The sequence below is a fragment of the Puma concolor genome, chromosome C1, assembly GCF_028749965.1.
Source record: "Puma concolor isolate L17-30 chromosome C1, mPumCon1.1.hap2, whole genome shotgun sequence".
Taxonomy (NCBI): Eukaryota; Metazoa; Chordata; class Mammalia; order Carnivora; family Felidae; genus Puma; species Puma concolor.
The window spans coordinates 190,277,978-190,299,812 of NC_141674.1; the positions used below are offsets into that span (position 1 = coordinate 190,277,978).

A 21,835-nucleotide genomic window follows, 5' to 3' on the forward strand; every position below is an offset into this window, starting at 1 on the left:
GTGATCCCAATTTTTTAAAGTAAACTCTATGTCACATGTGGGGCTTAAACTCACGACCCTGAGACCAAAAGTCACATGCTCTGCTGACTGAACCAGCCAGACACTTCTAGTTTTGTGATTCTAAATGAGAATACGTAAGTAATGTACCTTAATAAAATAATTATAAATGGGTGGCTAAGGAATTTTGGAAACACCCACGTTCTAATCAGTGTAATCATAGAGTGTTTGTGTTAGCATGTCTGACACTGAATCTTAGACAATTTTATGGTACCTCCGAAAAGGTATGGACAGGACTTCCAGTTTCTGGATCAGCATGTAAAGATCTTGAAAGTCATCACTCCATCCTAATACCAACTGAAAAGCTGAACAAACAAAACAGCTTAGCTCCATCAGAGATGTGAGGTTACAGGGTAAAAAACTACCCCCAAAATTGGAGCGACAGGCAAATACTGAGAATTACAGCTTACCAGAGCAGAAATCCTGAGCAGAACCCTCAACTGGAACCCATACTGTGATAGGAAAATCTAAACTATAATTGATGAATTGCTGGGGGCTCAAAGCGGGTAAGTCTGAGAGTTAAAAACTCTAGGGGAGTGCAGTCATGATGGGGGGCATAATTTTGTGAGTTTTATTTCTAGGAGCTCAACCAGCTTCTCAAAGTAAATATTGGAGAAAAATCCCCTCATGGCTCTGGCAGGGGAAGGGGGAAAGGAACCCTTTTCAAATAACCAGAGCATTCTTTCTTTTCTTTTTAACAAGGCCCACCATCAAGAGAAATTATTTTACCAGAGCCTAACTGATCCGGGGGTTAGGGAAATACCCAACTCCAGCCCACTCTAGCCATCCTTTCCCACTTAAGTGGGGGAAAAACTTAGAAACACTTATGAAGTTCACAGTTCAAAGGCACAAGCTCACTAAAGACTGAGACCTAATGATAGGACTATAGAAAGCTTCCCTTACCCTAGCATCTTACCACCTCACTAAAGAAAAGTCCTATTTATTGCCGTTCCTTTTACCCAGCACATCACGTCTGGATATTAAAAATTTACAAGGCATACTAAAAGGCAAAAAACAATTTGAAGAGACAGACTAAGCATCATAACCAGACTCATAATATGGCAGGGATGTTGAGAATTATCAGAAAGGGAATTTAAAAAATTGTGATTAATATGCTAATAGGTACAAAAAAGAGATATACAGCATAAACAGAAAGATGGAAATTCTAAGATTCAAAAAGAGATGCTACAGATCAAAAGCACCATAACAGCAATGAAACATGACTTTTATCAGTAGACGACATGGCTAAGACCCTTTGAGCTTGAGGATATGTTAATAGAAACTTCCAAAATGGGAAGCAAACAGAAAAAAGACTGAACAAATCAGAACAGAATATCCAAGAACTGTGGGACAACAACAAAAAGTGTAATGTGTGGAATGAGAATACAAGAGGAGGAAGAAAGGAACAGAAGAAATATTTGAAGCAATGAAGACTGAGAATTTCCCCAAAGTAAGGACAGACACCATATCACAGATCCAGAAATCTCAGAGAACACCAAGCAGGATAAATGCCCTCCCAAAAAAGCTACACCTAGGCATATCATATTCAAACATTAGAAAACCAATGATAAAGAAAAATCTTGAAAGAAGCCAGAGGGGAAAATATACCTATCTATAGAGGAGCAAAGATAAAAATTGCATCTGACTTCATTTCAGAAACCATGCAAGCAAGTAGAGAGTGGAGTGAAATATTTAAAGTACTGAGAGAGGGGCACCTGGGGGGGCTCAGTCGGTTAACTGTCTGACTCTTGATTTCAGCTCAGGTCATCATAGTTCGTGGGTTCAAGCCCACATTGGGCTCTGCACTGACAGCGTGGAACCTGTTTGGGATTCTGTCTCCCTCTCTCTCTCTCTGTCCCTACCCCTCTTGCTCTCTATCTCTCTCAAAATGAAGCTCAAATGGATAAACATTAAAAAAAACAACAAAAAGGAAAAAGAAAAAAATAAAGCACTGAAAGAAAAAAAACACAGGTAGAATTCTGTACCTGTGAAATTATCCTTCAAAAGTAAAAGGGAAATAAAGACTTTCTTAGACAAAATAAATACATAAATAAATAATAGAAAAGGGAAATTCTTCCCTTGCAAGAAATGTTAAAAGAAGTTCTTCAGAGAAAAGAAAAATGATAGAGGCCAGATACTCTGGTCTACATAAAGAAAAGAAAAGCATCAGAGAAAGAATAAGTGAAGGTAAAATAAAACTTTGTTTTTCTTATTTTTAATTGATCTAACAATTGTTTAAAATAATAGCTACAATATGTTCAGTTATGTGTGTTTATGTATATATGCATATGCCTGCTTATGTATAAGTGAAATGAATAATGCAAGGGATGGAGAGAGGAATTGGGAAATATTTTGTTATTATAAGGCTCTTGCAATGCCTGTGAAAAAGTATAGGGTTATTTAAAACTGGATTTGGATTACTTGTAAATGTATATTGCAAACTCTAGGCAACCACTAAAGAAAAAAATAGAGGAGAGGAAATGGAATTATATAAACTATTCAGTTAGGGGCACCTGGGTGGCTCAGTTGGTTAAGTGTCTGACATTAGCTCAGGTCATGATCTCACGGTTTGTGGGTTCAAGCCCCGCGTCAGGCTCTGTGCTGACACCTAGAGCCTGGAGCCTGCTTTGGATTCTCTCTCTCTCTCTCTCTCTCTCTCTCTCTCTCTCTCTCTGTTCCTGTCTTGTTCCTGCTCTCTCTCTCTCTCTCTCTGTCTCTCTCAAAAGTAAACGTTAAAAAAATTAAAAAAAAAAATAAAAGAAAATATTCAGTTAAAACCATAAAAGGAGGAAAAAGTGGAAGGAAAAATAGGAACAAAGAATAAGGGCAACAAATAAAATCCAGTAACAAAGATGGTACATATTAGTACACAATATCAATAATCACTTTAAATACCAATTGGCTAAATACACTATTTAAAAGACAAAGATTGTTGGGGCACCTGGGTGACTCAGTTGGTTACGAGTCTGACTTTTGGTTTCAGCTCAAGTCATGATCTCACAGTTTGTGGGTTCGAGCCCCACATTGGGCTGTGCACTGACAGTACTCGGAGGCTGCTTGGGATATTCTCTCTCTCTCTCTTTCTCTACCTCTCTCTGCCTCTCCCCCCTGCTCATGCATGCACTTTCAGTCTCTCTCTCTCAAAATAAATAAACTTAAAAAAAATATTTTTTTAATTGTCAAAGTGGATCAAAAAATAAGACTCAACTATATGTCATCAAAAAGCAACCCATTTTAAATACAAAAAGACCATATAGATGAAAAATAAATGTATGGAGAAAGATAAACCATCCTAACACTAAATAAAAGAAAGCAGGAATAGCTATATTAATTTCAGATAGAACAGACTTCAGAGCAAGGAAATTTATCAGGGATAAAGAGGGGCATTACATAATGATAAAGGGGCCAATTATCCAGGATATAATAATTCATAATTTGTTCTTTTTTAAAAATTTTTTCTAATGTTTATTAATTTTTGAGAGAGAGAAACAGAGTGTGAGCAGGGGAGGGAGAGAGAGAGAGGGAGTCACAGAAACTGAAGCAGGCTTCAGGCTCTGAGCTGTCAGCACTGAACCCATCAACCCAACATAGGGCTCAAACACACAAACTGTGAAATCATGACCTGAGCCAAAGTCACACGCTTAACCAACTGAGCCACCCAGGCGCCCCCATAATGTGTATGTTCTTTTTTTTTTTAATAAAAAAAAATTTTTTTTTAATGTTTAGTTATTTTTGAGACAGAGACAGAGCATGAACGGGGGAGGGTCAGAGAGAGAGGGAGACACAGAATCTGAAACAGCCTCCAGGCTCTGAGCTGTCAGCACAGAGCCTGATGTGGGGCTTGAACTCATGGACCACCAGATCATGACCTGAGCTGAAGTTGGACGCCTAACCAACTGAGCCACCCAGGTGCCCCCATAATGTGTATGTTCTTAACAAGAAAACATTAGGGGCATCTGGGTGGCTCAGTTGGTTGTTTCCAACTTTGATTTAGGTCATGATCTCACATTATGGGTTTGAGCCCCAAGTTGGGCTTTGTGCTGACAATGAAGAGCCTGCTTCAGATTCTCTGTCTCCCTCTCTCTCTGTTCCTTCCTGACACACTCTCTCTCTCAAAAATAAATAAATATATATTTTTTTAAAGGGCGGGGGAGGGGGGTGCCTGGGTGTTTCAGTCTATTTGGTTAAGCATCTGACTTCAGCTCAGGTCATGATCTCATGGAGCTCTCTGCATCGGGCTGTCTGCTGTCAGCCCAGAGCCCACTGCCTCCCTCTCTCTCTGCTCCTCTCCTACTCCCTCTCTCTCAAAAATAAATAAACATAAATAAATAAATAAATAGAAAACATCAAAATATGTGAAGAAAAACTAATAGAACTGGAAGGAGAAATAGATAAATCTGCTCCAAGTATATAAAAAATGGACAAATCCATCAGGCTGACCTAAGGACATAGTTGAACTCAATATCACCATGTTGATCATATTGGATATAGTTGACATCCATCAACTGCTTCACAAAGCAACAGCAGAATACATATTCTTCTCAAGTTTACATGGAAAATTCACCAAGATAGACCTCATTCTGGGCCATAAAACACACCTTAATAAATTTAAAAGAATAGAAATTAGTGGAAAAGCTTTCTCCATAAAGTCAGGAACAAGACAAAGATGTCCACTCTAACCACTTTTCTTCAAATAGTACTGGAAGTCCTCACCATAGCCATCAGAAAACAGAAAGAAATAAAAGCCATCCAAATGGGTAAGGAAGAAGTAAAACTTTCACTATTTGCAGGTGACATTATACTATATTAGAAAACCCAAAAGTCTTGACAAAGAACTACTAGAACTGATAAATGAATTCAATAAAGTCACAGGATACAAAATCAATGTACAGAAATCTGTTGCATTTCTATACACCAATAATGAAGCAGCAGAAAGAGAAATTAAGAAAATAATCCATTAAAGTGCACCAAAACCAACAGAATACCTATGAATAAACTTAACCAAAGAGGTGAAATGTCTCCAACTCTGTCCAAGGGAAACTGTATTCTATCTTCTACAGTTGAGTATCTGCTTCAGTTGGTAGGTTGTCCATAATGGGAATGGTTGCATGTAGGTTATTATATAAGATATCACTACTTATCAAATTAATCTAATTAATTTACTTGCTCTGAACCATGATGAAAAAGTAACTCAAAGATTATAATTTACCTATGTTAGTCATTTTTTTTTAAGTTTATTTATTTATTTTAGAGAAAGACAGGGAGAGAGGGGCAGAGAGAGAATCCCAAGCAGGCTCCACACTGTCAGTGTAGAGCTAATGCAGGGCTCGAACTCATGAACTGTGAGATCATGACCTGAGCCAAAATCAAGAGTTGGATACTCAACTGACTGAGCCATCCGGATTCCCTGATCTATGTCATTATTTCTTTGAGGTGATAATCCTCTGACTGATTTACATAAGTAGTCCAATTGTCTTGGCAGATGTAATTTTCATTGTTAATTAATTTAGTAACATTCTAAGGTTATATAGGTGAAGTGAACTGAGACTCTTAACCCTGTTATCAGAAGAGAAACTATTTGAGTACAGGACCACCTGGTAGATTAGAGAGGGCCATTTCAGTTCATGAGTATGCCTTGGTGAAAATAAAGTGAAACTTTACTAAAGTAGAATAGGAAGGATAGAAAGGGAGGTTAGAAATGAGAGCCATACCACTCAACATCAAATTACAGGAAGAACTGCCAATTATGGACCCCAACAGAAAAATCTTAAATTGGAAAGAATCACCAATTACAGTCCCCAATGGGGAAAGAGGTACATTGCATCTTCTACAAGAAATCAACTACCCCTGCAACTCAGTCAATGAGAAATTGTCATCATGAAGACCCCATGCTTTTGTCCAATCAACTTGCATTCAGAACATTCCTTCCCAACTTCTTCCTGCTTCTCCATAAAATAATATTCCTCTCCTTTGTTTGTTGAACTTACCTATGGTTTTGTCATATTTTGCATGTTCTGAATTGCAATTCTCTATTATTCCTGGATAAAGACATTTTTACTGGATTTGCTTTTAAGGTTAACACATTTTGTCATGAAAATTAGGCCAGAAATATGATTTTAGTATAGCAAGGCCATGTTGTTTCAGAAGGTGACTAAGTAACAATTTTACTAAGGAAATATGTTCTTCAGGTGACAAATGTGTTGGCCTTGAGGTCTGCCTGAAGAAAAAGTGGCTATAGCTTCACTGGTGGAGACACCTAAGTGTTGATAAAAGACTCACTCATAAAACCAAAGCTTATCCCCATTCCGGGGAGCTACCAGAAGTCTCAGCACAGGAAGACTTTTGGCATCTAGCTGACACTAGATGCCATCTAAATGCAGAATTTAGGGGGCACCTGGGTGGCTCAGTCGGTTGAGTGTCGGACTTTGGCTCAGGTCATGTTATCTCATGGTTTCGGGTTCAAGCCCCGTGTCAGGCTCTGTGCTGACAGCTCAAAGCGTTGAGCCTGCTTTGGATTCTGTGTTTCCCTCTCTCTCTGTCCTTCCCCTGCTCATGCTCTGTTTCTCTCTGTCTCTCAAAAATAAATAATAAAAAAAAATTTGAAAAAATTAAAAAAGAAAAAATAAATGCAGAATTTGGCAGACTCAAGAAGGGACATGGAATAATAGACATATAGTGAAATAGATAATTTATTCCTTTTATTTTATAGTCTGCAAATATTTATTGGGTGTCTCTTGTGTATAAGACACTATTCAAGGGCCTGAAAGTATATAGCAGTGAATAAACTCCCCGTGTTCATAGTGCTCCCATTTTACTAGGGGGAACTCACAATAGACAAATTATATGTCAGCTGTTAAGTGCTACAGTGAAAAATAGAGAAAGGAAGGGAAAAAAGGACGCTGTTCTCTAAAAGAAGGTGAGGGGATGCTTTACTGATGTCTTAGTATGTTTGGGCTGCTATAACAAAATACCACAGACAGTAGATTACAATTTCTTTCTTCCTTTTCTTCTTTTCTTTTTCTTTCTTTCTTCCTCTTTTTCTCTTTCTTTTCTTTCTTTCTTTCTTTCCTCATTTCCTCCCTTCCTTCCTTCTTCTTTCCTTCTTTCCTTCCTTCCTCCTTTCCTCCATTCCTTCTTTCTTTCTTTGTTTCCTTCCTTCCTTCCTTCCTTCCTTCCTTCCTTCCTTCCTTCCTTCCTTCCTTCCTTCCTTCCTGCTTTCTTTGTCTATAGGCTGGAAGTCCAAAATAGGGTGATTGTGTGAATGCCATCTTCCAGACTTGTTGTATTCTCACAGAGTTGAAAGCTCACATAGGGAGCTCTGTGAGATCTACTTTATAAGAGTACTAATCCCATTCACTAATGCTCCTCCCTCATGATCTAAGTACTTTCAAAGGCACTGCTTCCTAATACCATCACCTTGGGGGATAGGATATAAATTTTGAGAGGACCCGAACATTCAGACTATAGAAACAGATAAAGTGATTCTTCAGCAGAGGTTTGAAGATTGTGTGTGGACATTTGGGGAAGGAGAATTCCAGGTAGAGGGACAGCTTATGTAAAATCCCTGAGAATAGAATATGCTTTGTGAATTTTAGAAGCAGCAAAGAAGCCATTTGTCTGGACTGAAATAAGGGGAGGCCAGAATAGTTGGAGAAGGTAAAGAGGTAAGTGTGGGAGGAAAACACAGGTACTTTCTGGTTGTTTCAAGTGGAATGGGAAACCACTAGAGAGTTTTTAGCAGAGGAGTAACGTCTTATTTCTATGTTAAAAGACCACTTTGCTTACTGTGTTGAGAATAATGCATGGGTAGGGAGAGTGCATAGGCAGAGGCAGGATGACAAACTGGTTATGAGATTATAATAATCTACAAAAGATTTAGTGGTAACTCACATCAGGGTGGTAGTGGTGGTGGTGTAGGAAAATGGTTAGATTCTGGATATATTTTGAAGCTATAACTGAAAAAATTAGATTGAATGTGAAGTATACGGGAAAGATGGCAAAGATACTTCTTAGGTTCTTGGACAGCACACCTGGAAGAATGGAGTTGCTAATTACTAAAATGGCAGATCCCAGAGCAAGAATAATTCCTCTCCGTTTCCTTGAAGTTTTCATATATTTTCACATATGTTCTTCACAACCAAAGAGAGATGCTGAAAAGGCATAATTGGGAAATAACTACTGGAAATTACTCTTAACTTTGCCCTCTTGCAGTGAAAGCAGGTATTAATAGTAAAGGGGGAGCACATAGCTGGCTGAGGCAGAAGAGAATGTAACTTTTAATCTCAGGGTTGTGAGTTCAAGTCCCACATTGGGTCTAGACCTTATTAAAAAAAAGGCTATTAACAAACAAAACTGTAGAGGAATGGGCATGGCTGTGTTTCAACAAACTTTACAACACTAAAACTTGAATTTCATCTATTTTCAAATATTACTAAATACTATTCTATTATTTAAATAAAAATTTAAGTTTATTTATTTTGAGAGAGACAGAACGAGAGAGAGAAAGAGAGGGAGAGACAGAGAATCCCAAGCAGGCTCCACGCTGCCAGTGCAGAACTGATGGAGGGCTCAAACCCTCAAAACTGTGAGATCATGACCAGAGCCGAAACCAAGAATTGGAGGCTTAACCAACTGAGCCACCCAGGTGCCCCACTCTTATATTATTTTAAAAATACGTACCAAGCAAGACACTCTGCAAAACCTAAAATATTTACTGTTCACAGTTTGCCAAGTTTTGGTACAGATGAAAAGATGGGACATTAATTAGTTGATAATCTTGGTATGTGGGGTTTCATTATGCTAGTTTACTTTTGTATAGAGTTGACATTTTCCTAATACAAAGTTTTTTAAATGTTTAGGTGTACCAAAGGTGATTTATCTTGTATTTCTTCCTTCTCATCCCCTTCCGACAAAAATCTCCTGAAAGTTGTCTATGTCTAGTAAACGCAGCCGTTTGTCTTGTTTTTCTGAAAAAGCAAAAACTCTTCTGAAGCCTTCAGTAGTGTTAAAATAAGCACTTTGTATTGGACATTTCGTGACTGCGGAAGTAGAAAGCACAAGCGAGATTAAGGAAAAGACTTTGTTGTTCTTTTTCAGGGTGTGAGGATAGTTGTCTGTTTTCTTGTTATTATACACTACCAAGGCCAATCCCCTTTTTACAGGAAATGAAAACAAAATCCCCTTTAGGGAGCACCCCAGGATTCTCCGCCCTCAAATGAGTCCCGGAAATGACGCCATCAGCCAAAGGCTACCTCTGCCCGGCCCCAGGAGTGGCGGTGTATTAGCGTCAGCACGTCTGTCATCCTACTCGTCCAGCCTGGGAAGACTGACTGGAACGTCCCGGCTGGCGCCAGCCCCCGAATCTTCGGGAGCCGGGTCGACTGCGAATGCGCAGGAATGCTGGGGCGGGACTTCAAGTCACTCTGCCCCCGGCCCGCGCGACCAATGAATAGCGACTGCCCCGGGGCCGGCTAAATCCTTAGAGGCCGGAGTTATTAGCCGAGAGGATAGCCCCGCCCTTGTTTCCTTCAGGCCCTCGCTCCCCGCCTCGCGCCGTCGTCGCCCCGCCTCCTCTCGCCCGCCTTCCCTGCTGCGAGGTGAGGTGACACGGCTGGGGAAGGGGGCGAGGGAAGTAAGTTAGACGTCGGCCTGGCGGCGTTGGCGTAGCCCCCAACGTGAGCGTGGTGACGGGGAGCGGGTCGTAGCGAAGAAGTGGCCGCGTGGCAGACGTGGGAGGGTCCCCGGTGCGTGGTGGGGAACGCGCTGTAGAGTCTGTGGCTGCTATGAGGGGGCGAGGTCGACCCGGGTGTGTCCCAGTGCGGTCTGCAGGGCGTGGATAGCGGGTCGGAGGATGCGGAGGAGCTCGCACTGCACCATTTCCAAAGCTTCTCTTGGCCGCTTGCACACCTTAGGTTTGCCTCTGTTTCCGTTGTCTGGGTTGCGAGGAGGAAATTTAAAGATCCCTAAAAACACTGGGAAGTTTTCCCGGAGTGTTTACCTTGCCAGTGCGTGCTCCTTTCTTCCTGAGGTAGAGGTAGAGAGGCCAGGTGGGCAGGTTGGCTTTCACCCTGCGAGAATTGTTAAAACAAACAAACCAGGAATTCCTCACCCTCCTCCCCACGCCCTGCCCTGCAACTCAACGACAAACATTCCCTACAAGTCTTAAGCAGACTAGAATATTCTAAGGGATTCTTTGTCTTTGAAATATAGCACTAGTAAGTGTGGCTTTCTTTTTGTTTCTAGAAAATATGAATGGCAACGGTGTTTTGCGGTTTATTATCACTGGACGCATTTTTGGTTATGAGTACTTGTCTCAGGGTCTGCGCTAGAGAATTCTAACTTTATATTGATGTGAAGTATTGTGTTAGCAGTGATGTTTCCCCGAAGCACTACTTTCTGTAAAATCAATCAGTATAAAAGCTTAGCTGGTTGTTTGCAGGAAGTGAAGTAGATAAATCTATAGTTCTGATAAATCGACAGTTTTTATTATGGCCCCTTTTTCTAGCAAACTTTTTGCGTATTTTTGTCTTTCACAGATTTATTTAATCTCCCAACTACCATGATGAAGATAAGTTGGAGTGACTGCTAGAACTGAATTTTATTGATCAGAAGACAGCCCATTTGATTTCACTTATTTTTGTTTTCCCTTCTGCTTTGAGCTTTACTGTAATGGCTGAAAAACTTGGGAAATAAAATGAACATGCTGTGGTCGTGAACATAATTTTTTTTTTTTTGGAGGAAAAATTAAAGTGCCAGAGTGAAAGCCAGAATGGCATCTAGAGAGAGGCTCTTTGAACTTTGGATGCTTTATTGTACAAAGGTAACTGCTTTCCTTTTTATTTCTAAGTTTTAAAGTACTTTGTTGTAAAATTTTGTGACTGGCCTTATCACTTTAATGCATAGTATTATAGTAATGACCCAGAATTTAACAACATGGATTTTTCTATTTTCCACTTTTCCCAGGTTTGAACACATACACGATACTGACACCCTTTTTAAACCTCTAGGGTGTGGTTTTTATTTTTCTTCAGTGATTTTAAGTTATGTAAGTAATATGACCTTAGCAGAAAAATAAAATATTTTTATTTTTGTGTTTTTCTTTTTCTCCCACAAGTAGGGGTAGGATAGAGATATTTTTATGAGAAGAACATTCAGCATTTTTTCCTATAATTAACCTTTTAAATAGTATAAAAAATGTTATTCATTATGTAAAAATGTTATTGATTTGAGACGGTTACTACAAGCTTACTGATAGTACCTTATGAGTATTGTCTCATTTAATCCTCACAACAATCCTGGGAGGTGGCTATTGTACTTATCCCTTTTTACTGGTAAGAAAATTGATGCAGAAATTAAAGGGGCTGTTGAGAAGCAGAACTGCCTGAGTCAAGTCCATGTTTTTATCCAGGATGATCCTTAATATTTTTCATTTTCTCATTCAAAAATAATGTTTTCTGTCTTGGTCTTTATGTGATTTTTTACATGTTAACTTTGATATTAAGGAGAAGGGTACTGAAAAACATGTTTTTCAAGAGAGGAGCTACATTACTGCTTTGAAGATACTGGCAAGGGTCAGAGAAACATCTCTAATTTACTGCTTAAGTTACTTTAAGTCTGTGGTGAAGTTCTCAAGTCTCAGCTTCTGTTTCTGCATTATCCCCCTTCAGACTCCTTTTTTATACTTTCAGCTTTTTAAAGAACAAGTTATTCTTTAACAAATGATCTTAGTTATCTCTAATACTGAATTTTAGAGGTCACCCTGGAATTTTCTTTGACTTCCTGGTTTGGTATTTCTTATAATTAGTGAAGGATATACTTTGAAATGTTTGATACGGATTTTAAAAAAAGCTTTGTAGTCTTGTGTAATTTAATGCCAGAAATGTGTTTTTAAAAATAGACCACTCTTCTAATAAAAAAGGAATTGAATTCACCACTTTTGGAAATAGTCACTAACACGTGTCAGCCAAAAATTAAAGTGCATTTTAGTATGAGTGGTAGTTTAAAAATGACTTATTTAAAAATACATCAGACATACTAGATTTTACATTTTCAGAATGACAAAAGTTAAATGCGATTACATTGTCTTATTCATTACTTTTTTTGTTTCTAGGTGGAGTTAATGTTTTGTCATTGTGCTTATTCAAAAAATGGTATAGGGGTGTTTGGGCTGGCTTAGTCAGTAGAGCATGCTACTTGTGATCCCAGGGTTGTGAGTTCGAGCTCCACGTTGGGTGCAGACATTGTTTAAAAATAAAATCTTTTAAAAAAAGAAAAGATAGTATAATTTGTTGGCATACACAGGTTTATTCTTTATAACTTTTAATATAAATATGAATCCTTACTCTTTTATGAAAATGTCTAAGTAAATAATGAAGACCCTTCATGGTCAAATTTTGAAGCCTATTTTTGGACAGGAAGATAAATCCCATTTTTATGTTTAAGTTCGTTGTGTACTTATTAAGATTTAAACTTTTTCAGCTTTTTTCAAAAATTGTTATTAAAATAATGATTTTTATGTTTCATTAGTTCATGTTTAAACTTGTAAGCTAGATGACAATTTTCTTTTCTACAAACACTTTGAATTCAAGTAGTTTCCAAACATACCTCATACATATAACACTTCTGCTCCCTGGTGAGGATGATTGCCAGATACCCAGTTGTTCTCCATACTTCTCTCTAGTCTTAGTGCTCGCTCAAGCATATTGCCCTTCTAACCACGGGATTGTTTTTTTCACCTAACTTTTAAACTCTTTTTACACCTTTGATGGGCTTTCAGACTACTTCAGGACTCCTCAGATATTCTTTTAGCTCCAACTTAGTCTCTTTCTGGGCTTGCAGTTGTGAGGTCTAGTTTTGGCTCTGCTCCTGTTTTGTTTTGTGACCTTGAGCAAGACTTACCTCTTTGGGTCTCACAGTTTCTCATTTTTCACGTAAGAGTGTGTGTGTACATATGTATGTGTGTATACAGCGAGAATGCTTGCCTAATTTACCGTTAAGGTTTTCATTTGGTTTTTTTTTTGACCTCTGAGGGACATGCATTTATTTTGTTGTCCTTCTTACGGATTGTCATATAGACCTTTTTAGTTCATCTTCCTTTTTAAGTTTTTTTAATGGAAGATTTGAAGTGGGCATAGAGAAGATAGTATAGTGAACTCTTTTGTATCTGTCACCCTGCTTCAGTAATTACCACTTCATGTTCAGTAATGTTTCATCTGTAACCTTCCACTACCCCTGAATTATTTAAAAAAAAAAATATAGGGGCGCCTGGGTGGCGCAGTCGGTTAAGCGTCCGACTTCAGCCAGGTCACGATCTCGCGGTCCGTGAGTTCGAGCCCCGCGTCGGGCTCTGGGCTGATGGCTCAGAGCCTGGAGCCTGTTTCTGATTCTGTGTCTCCCTCTCTCTCTGCCCCTCCCCCGTTCATGCTCTGTCTCTCTCTGTCCCAAAAATAAATAAACGTTGAAAAAATATATATATATATATATTTTAATGTTTATTTATTTTTGAGACAGAGAAGAGACAGAACATGAATGGGGGAGGGTCAGAGAGAGAGGGAGACACAGGATCCAAAGCAGGCTCCAGGCTCTGAGCTGTCAACACAGAGCCCGACGCAGGGCTCAAACTCACGGACTGTGAGATCATGACCTGAGCTGAAGTCGGATGCTTATCCGACTGAGCCACCCAGGTGCCCTATATATATATTTTTTTTAACATTCGTTTTTGAGAGACAGAGAGTGTGAGCAGGAGAGAGGCAGAGAAGGAGACACAGAATCCAAAGCAGGCTCCAGCCTGTCAGCACGGAGCCTGATGTGGGGTTTAAACTCATGAACTGCGAGATCATGATCTGAACCGAAGTCAGACGCTTAACCGATTAAACCACCTAGGTGCCCCTAGATATACTTTTAAATATTTATGGATAAGATGATGTTGTCTGGGATTTGCTTTAAAATAATTCAGGGGTAGGGGCACCTGGGTGGCTCAGTTGGTTAAGCGTCCGACTTTGTCTCAGGTCATGATCTTAAGGTTCAGGAGTTTGAGCCCCGCATCAGGCTCCGTGCTGACAGCTTGGAACCTGGAGCCTGCTTTGGATTCTGTGTCTTCCTCTGTCTCTGCCCCTACTCTGCTCACATTTCTCTCTCTCTCTCTCTCTTTCTCAAAAATAAAAATAATAAAAACATTGAAAAATTTAAAAAAAGTGTATCTAGAAAACAACTCTTAAAAACATAAGCACAATACAATAATTCTTTAAGTCATCAAATATCTGCACAGTTTAAACTTTTCTGGTAGTATCATAAATGTGTTTGTTTTCCTGCTGTTTGACTCAATATTTAAACAAAGGATACACATCATATTTTGTTGAAAATGTCTATGAAATCTTTTAATCTATAGGTTCCCCCTCAGCATACTTTTTATTCCTTCTATTTATTTGTTGAAGAAACCAGGTTTTGACATTAAAGTTTTCCTCAGTCTCAGTTTTGCTGGGTTTAATTCCTTCATTTTAATTAATTGTTTCTTTTTTCCTGGTATCTGCAAACTGGCAGATATAGAGACATGGCTGATTCACATTCTGTTTGGTGGGGGGAGGCTAGAATAATTCATGTGTCTCCACTATCGATGAGTTATACCTACATGTGGTAATTATTTCATTAGGAGTTTACAAAACTGATACTTCAATTCTGTCATTTCATTATTAGCAGAACATATAGAGAAATGTCCCCTCATCAGTTGATGACAGTTCCTTAAAGGGAAGGCAGGCAAGATAGATACTTGATTCTTTCTCTTTGTTTTCAGAATAATGACTTGATTTACTTGCCTCCTCCCAAGTTGATCGATTATTTTTCTTGAGTATCAAATTCATCTTTACTGATTAAAATTTAAATATTGTCTACCATTTTTCTGCCCTAGTTGGTGTGTTATCCATACCAAACATTGTATGCATGTCTGATTAAAGAAGATGGCTTCAAAGATTTATGAAGGTCAGCTTCCAAGCAGTAAGGTTAGGACATCCTCCATATTTGTCACAGTGCTGACCAGCATACGTATTTTGCAGTGTCTTAGCCATAGATCAATATTAAGGTACTATCCTACTGTTTCTATATAAGGTGATATTTTAAAAGTTGCCACTGAGAATTATAAAAGTTGAGTAGGTGTTTAAATAGGGTACTATCAGAAATAATGCTTGGATAATACTGCTTAGGCAAAAGAAAAGAGAATGTATAAATATGTTTTCTACCTGTTAGTCTGGGTTCAGTTGTAAACCTTAATGCTAATGATTAAAGTCTTTCAAGTACGATTAAAGTAAATTACTGGTTTCAGTTTTTGGCAGATGGCTTCTCATGTATGAAACTTCATATTTGAAAATAATTTGGGTACAAAACTTGGCAGTTTGTTTTTTTAACCAAACTTTCAGGTCTAACTTTTCACTTTCTCCTTCTAGGAACACGATTTAATTGCATTGTTAGAAACATGCATCTTCCTACTACGTTATTTGTTAACCTCGTGTAGTTATTGTATAATATAGGCTGGCTGATTTCTGGACACCCAATATTCCTGCTTACTATAGATTCTTTTACCAGCTTATGTAGTCTGAACTTTTCTTGTCTCCAAATGGTCACCCAGAGTCAAGGATTTTATTAACAGTGCATTTCATATAGCTCTTATAAGTTAAACATTAATTTGTACATGTTTAATCACGTATCTGGATTTTAGTTTAGTAGTTAACTACTTGTTGTCTAAGCATACTTTTCTTGTCTGAGTATATTTTTCTTAAGTATTGTCTACTACTATCTATAGTAGACATCATATTATTCCCTGTATCCTTTCACATTGTTTTTTCACATAATGTGTTTATGGTAAGAGAGACAGTGCTGAGAATGATTTTCATCTCTACATCATCCTTTTTGGAATTCATATATTGCAAATAACGACATGTATGTATCATAAAGTCCATATCTCAACTCCCCTTGGATAGGCATTAAGATATATTTCTGTTAAACATTTAGTCTCTTGGGAATGCTACAGTTGATCACCAGACTATGCAGAAGAAAAACTGAGCCTCTCAAATTGTTTGGTAAGATTAAGTTATTTTTGTTCTGTGTAACAGTGGAAAGTATCAAATACATTAAGTCACTAAAAAGATACAGGGTAACTCAAAAGCATCATGACATTCGAAATGTGGCAGTGTGGGTTAAAATTCAAGGTTCATTTTTGTCATTTGCCTTTTTTTGTTTTGTTTTTTGATGCTAATTTTACACTGAAAAATTTTATGAAGCTACAGAATTAGAGCCAAGATTTAGTCCCAATTCTGCATCTGATCTTAAGGAAAAAACCTAAAAACAGGTTACATAATTTCTTCTTGTTTTAGTTTTCTCATCTGTCAAGTGGAAAAAAAATAACTGTTTTTTCATCTGTTTCAAAATTGTTGAGAAAAAAATGAATTGATTTTATTTAAATGTACTGTAAGGGTAAGAAACAAAATGTAGTCTTTATTAGTAGTTTTAAGATACATATATGAGCTCAAGAGTATGTATCATTACTTCCATTTTGCCTTTATTTAAGATAATAATAGAGAATAGTATTCTCACCTTTTTATCTAGTGATGAAGGTATACCCCTCAGTATCTTAATTTTTAATCGTTTTTTTGTTTGTTTTGTTTTTGTTTTTTTTCTTTCAAGCATAGTGCTTAATTATTCCTAATAATAATATGAAACTTTTTTTACTCTAAACCAAGTTTGTTTTGAACCTTGGTGATGCTCCATTTCCTGCTGTTGCCCTTTGTCCTGCTATATCTGGAATATGACTGAAATAGATAGTTTTGCAATGAGCTCAGAGTAAACTTCCTTTTCAGAATAAAAGTTTTGCTTCATAAAGAAAATAGAATATAGAAGTATTTTACTCAGATAAAAAAGCAAGTACTTCTTTTTATACATAGATTTGGAAAAAATGAACATAAACTCTTCTAATGAGAAAGTTACAATTTAATTATAATCCTAAATGAACCGTGTAGTAAGATGCCTCAATATACATCAACCCTTATAATTAGTCTACATTTAATAAGTCTCCAGTATATGCAAAGTATAAAATGGCTTTTAATTTTCTGTGGTTTAATAATGACTTTTAATGTAAGGAAAGTAATGTTTGACCTTAAGCAAAACAGAGAAAATTGTTAGCAACTCCGTGGTAGTGCTTACCAATTACGTGTTTGTTTTAGGAAATGTGAAAGCAAAAAATGAATATTTTATATTAGCAGACATGGAAGTGGCCTTTAGGAAAGGAATATTAATTACTTTTGTGATTTGACTTGAGCTTATGTACTACTATAAAAAGTTTTAAGATGCATGAATATTTCTTATTCTTTCCTTTTGAATATCAAAATTTAAATTTCCCTGGTAGAAAGTAGAATTGATAGTACTTAAATGTGTAGAAAGAGCATGAGTGAAAGATAAAACTCTAAAATAATCGTCAGGGTTTTTTGTTGGCACATTCAGGTTTAATTGGCAATTATTGACGAGTTATATGAACATAAGAGAAGAAGGTCATAGGGAGTCCTACAGAACATTATCATTTAAGAGAAGGATAGAGGAAGAAGAGTTCGTAAGGAGTTTGAGTGGAAGGACAACCAGGAGTGAGTGGTTGCCTCAAGTAGAGGACTTTTATAAAGAAGGGAGTAGTCGGTACTGTCATTCAATCTGGCAATAAATAAAAGCATTATGGAGCATATATTGGATTTGATATTTAAGAGATTATTAGTGGCTTTAGCAAAGTAGTTCTTCAACAAGTGGGGATAAAGATGTTAAAAATACAAATCGCCATGTCGTTAATTTTTAAATTAATTTCAACAGGCTTAAAATTACTGCCAAACTGCTGCTATTAAAGTTTGAGAATGTTTACTTTTGACTTTCTTCTCTAGCCAAGGACTTTTATTGGTCTCTGTACCACACTTTGCATAGCATGATTTTAGAACATCTGAAAATTTTCAGATTGCCAAGATGTCATCTGTAATTTGAAAAATACAGCTCTACAAATTGAGTAGTCACTGATGATCATTTAGTAGCAATGTGAATGTGACCACTGAAATTGAGTACTAGTTACAAGGTAGTCAACTTACTATGTTTAAATTAACTTGAAAATTAATAGAAATGAGAACACAAACTTAACAAATTTTTGTATGAAACTTACGGACCCAGAACTATTTCTTATAACTCCCAGAGTTCTTGGACCTGTTTCAGAAACATAAGCCTTGATCACTATCTGACATAATGCTGCTACTTTGCCTTTTCTCCATCTTCTTTTCCCTATTGCAAAATTACATGGCAAATTTACTACAAGGGAGTGAAATTTGGAACTAAGAATCTAGTTTATCAAAGTCTGATTTTTTGGTTTCAATTACTCATCTCTCTTCTATATACAAATCTACTTCATGCCCAGTTTAAGAATTTCAAAAGTCTCATCCAATCATGGTATCAGTTGAAATCCAAGATCTGGCTCAATTCTGGTTTTTATTGATACTGAAACCTGTGACCTCAGAAGATGCTATTGATATGTAGCACCCATAAATCGAATATAGAGTGGTGAAACCGATATGGGAATGCCACAATAAAGACTCTTGAAAAAGAAAGAATGGGAGGCATATAGGAGGCTTTGATCCATAGCAGTTCTGAAAACTGGGCAAATGTTGCCTGGTCCTTTTACCTTCAAAGAAGGAATGTTTCATGATTTGATTCTGGTTGTTTCTTGGGAGTGGCTGCACAGGCTACTGTTCTCTATTGATCTTCGTGCTATACCTTTTCTATCATTCTTTTGGTACATCCAAAGGGCATTGGAGACTGTAGTTTCTTACGACTGAACAACTCCCTCATCTGGCTTCTTGCATATAGGAAATCCCTTATAGAAAATGGGGAGTCCACTTTCTAATTCTTCTGCCTTCACTTGTTTTCTCTCGTCTATGTTGTCCAATAATTCCAACATGATGTTCTGTAGTATTTGAAATAAAAGACATACTTGTCTTCTCCCTCACTGTAGTGGGGAAAAGGCTGGGATTTTCTATTTGGTTAGCTTCAGACTTTGGGACTGAGATGTGTATGTATAACCTCTTTTACTCATAGATGACATTTATGGTAGATAAATGATGTTTTACTTTATTCATTTTTAGGTATACTTTTGACATTTCTATTGCAGGTTTGTTCTATTACAATATATTATAAAGGTACTTTTTTTTGTGTGTGTACATGTTAAGATGTGGATGATCAGACTATTCCTGAGTTCCAGAAAAATAGTAAGACTTAGTGTGAAAAGATCGTAACTTGCTTTAATCATTGGTAGGTAGTAGCTGCCATTTAAAAATTCTCCTTCATTAGAATCATTATGAATCATTTGGAAGCAGGTGCTGCTGCATTTAAATCTCAGTAGTCCTTCATTTTAAAATATGTAAAATACAATGCTTATAGGTCAAAGTTTAGTGCCTTGTAGTTTATGAATTTAAGTGTTTGGCCTATCTACTTTTCTGTTTATACTCAGAGGCTTTCACAAAAACTTTTGATTTATTTTGTGAAAATAGAATTTTTTTTCTGACAATTTTATTCTGGTCATTGAAAATTTTTAAGATGTGGGTTACTATGTAAAATGATTGAAATCTGCCATAATTCCTTTGATGATGTCAGAATTCAGACAATAATTAGCAACACTGATTTCCTCATCTTTTACTACAAAGAATGGAATTCACTTTATAATATGCCACTTCTCTTTTATTGGGGAAGCTCTGCTTTTACATATATTTACATGGACTATACTATCCTTTAATATTTATTTGTTTTGAGAGAGAGAGAGGGTGGGCAAAGGGGAGAGAGAGAGAATCCCAAGCAGGCTCTGTGCCATCACCATAGACCCCAACATGGGCTTAGTTCGAACCATGGATCATGACCTGAGCTGAAATCAAGAGTTGGACACCTAACCCAGGTGCCTCTGGACTATATTGTCTTCTAAAATATTGAAAATAACTTGTTATTACCTATAAGGAGTATCAACATTTTCTTTTATGTTTAGATTCAAGCTCGTACTCACAGTGAACCAGAGGATTAACTGATCCATGTATTTATTTGTCACAAAAGTCATTCAGGCATTTCACAACAGTTTCTTCTGTAAAAAAAATGTAGTTTGGGGACATTTGGGTGGCTCAGTTGGTTGTGTCCAACTCTTGATTTGGCTCAGGTCATGATGTCAGTCATAAGATTGAGCCCCACATCAGGCTCCATGCTGGGCATGGAGCCTCCCTAAGATTCTCTGCCCCTCTCCCCTGCTCATTCTCTCTCTTACATGCACTCTTTCTCTCTCTCAAAAAAAAAAAAAAAAAAAAAAAGTATTAAAAGTAGTTTTGTATTATACATTTAACTACATATAATCTTTCCTGACATTAAACATTAAACATTTGAGTAGTAGGAGAGATCATTTCTATTTTAATTTATGATATCATTATGAGGTGAATTATACATTTATTGAATAATTCTGATTTAGGATTTTTGTCAAAATATATTTAAGTACAGTTTTAAAATTTCAGTTTTCTTAGTGAACCTCATTTTAGGGATAAAGAATATGAATTTTCTAATTTATTATGAAAAGTAGTAATGTTTTATGCTGGGATTAAATTTTTTTTTTTAATTTAAGATACAAGTTAATTATGGAAAATACAAACATATAGAAAGTAAAAATTTCATTCAGAGATTTTCAGTTAAAGTATTTTATGGATGTGATTGAAAAGTCTGTGTTAATTATATTTACTACTACAAATGATATTAAGATAATAAGTTTGAAAAACTTCAACCTGACATGAAACTTCAACATTATTTTAAACTTTTAAGCTCCACTTAAAAAGTATCAATGTTATAGTTAGTTAATACATACATAATGGTAGGCTCTTCTTTTTTAAAGAATTCACTGTAGTCAGGGTCACGTGGCTGGTTCATCTCAGAGTTGTGAGTTTGAGCCCCATGTTGGGTGTGAGCTTATGTAAAAAACTGAGTTAATTAAAAAAATCTTAAAAAAAAAGAAAAGAATTCAGTTTAGTCTAAATCAACTAGTTACTGGGTATCTGCTGTATGCACATGTTATTTACTGTGATTTTATCCCTTTAAGGGTATATTTTCCTCTTAAAAATTTTTGTTTAATTAATAAACTTTTGGAGCAGTTTTAGATTTATAGCAAAATTAAACAGGAATCTACAGAGAGTTCTTTTGTATTCCTGTGTATGCACAACCTTCCTGGCTGTCGACATCCAATCACTTGACTGATTTCCCAAAAACACCTGAACCAGAAATTTCTTTATCTACCATGTGTGAAACTTCAAGATGAACACAAAATTAATGCAACAAATCACGTTCTACTTGACATTTCAACATTCCAGATGTTGGCTTTTTCAAGTCTTGCTAATTTTAACTGTGCATTTTCTATATTATGTTGATCAAACCTGGAACTCCATTAGTTATCTGAATCACTAGGTTTTTTTTTGTTGTTGTTGTTTGCTTTGTTTTTTTGTTTTTTAAAGAAATACCTAAAGTAAAATTTGAAACCGTTCTCTCTAGGGATTGGTGTATTTCTAAGCCTACTTTTTATGTAGACCTCTATTTGAATATTGCTTTTTATTTTGTGTTAAAATGACTTCCAAATCTTTCAATATATGACAGACTTGCCTTTCTTCAAAATTCTGTATCTTTTATCTGTTTAATTGACTGACTTCATCTGTGGGCCTGCTTTTCCAACTAAAGTCAGTTTTCCACTTAGATGGTAGGC

General features: G+C 36.8%; 2 protein-coding genes across 12 annotated transcripts in view; both read left to right on the top strand.

Moving 5' to 3' along the window:
• Positions 1–7,693, top strand: part of CARF (calcium responsive transcription factor) — a 101,083-nt gene extending 93,390 nt beyond the window's left edge. Inside the window, exon 20 of the transcript XR_015255445.1 lies at positions 7,653–7,693. The gene's annotated coding sequence lies outside the window, so the exon portion shown is untranslated. The remainder of the gene's footprint in view (positions 1–7,652) is intronic.
• Positions 7,694–9,302: 1,609 nt separating this feature from the next.
• The window catches only part of NBEAL1 (neurobeachin like 1), a 172,410-nt gene continuing 159,877 nt past the window's right edge, over positions 9,303–21,835 (top strand). For 6 of the 11 annotated variants that reach the window (XM_086719317.1, XM_025929708.2, XM_086719310.1 and 3 more), the window contains exons 1-2: positions 9,660–9,800; positions 10,593–10,876. In XM_086719317.1, the coding sequence (XP_086575443.1) occupies positions 10,826–10,876 (51 nt within the window). In that variant the 5' untranslated portion in view covers positions 9,660–9,800; positions 10,593–10,825. The other 5 variants (XM_086719313.1, XM_086719315.1, XM_086719312.1 and 2 more) reach the window with 5 other exon arrangements.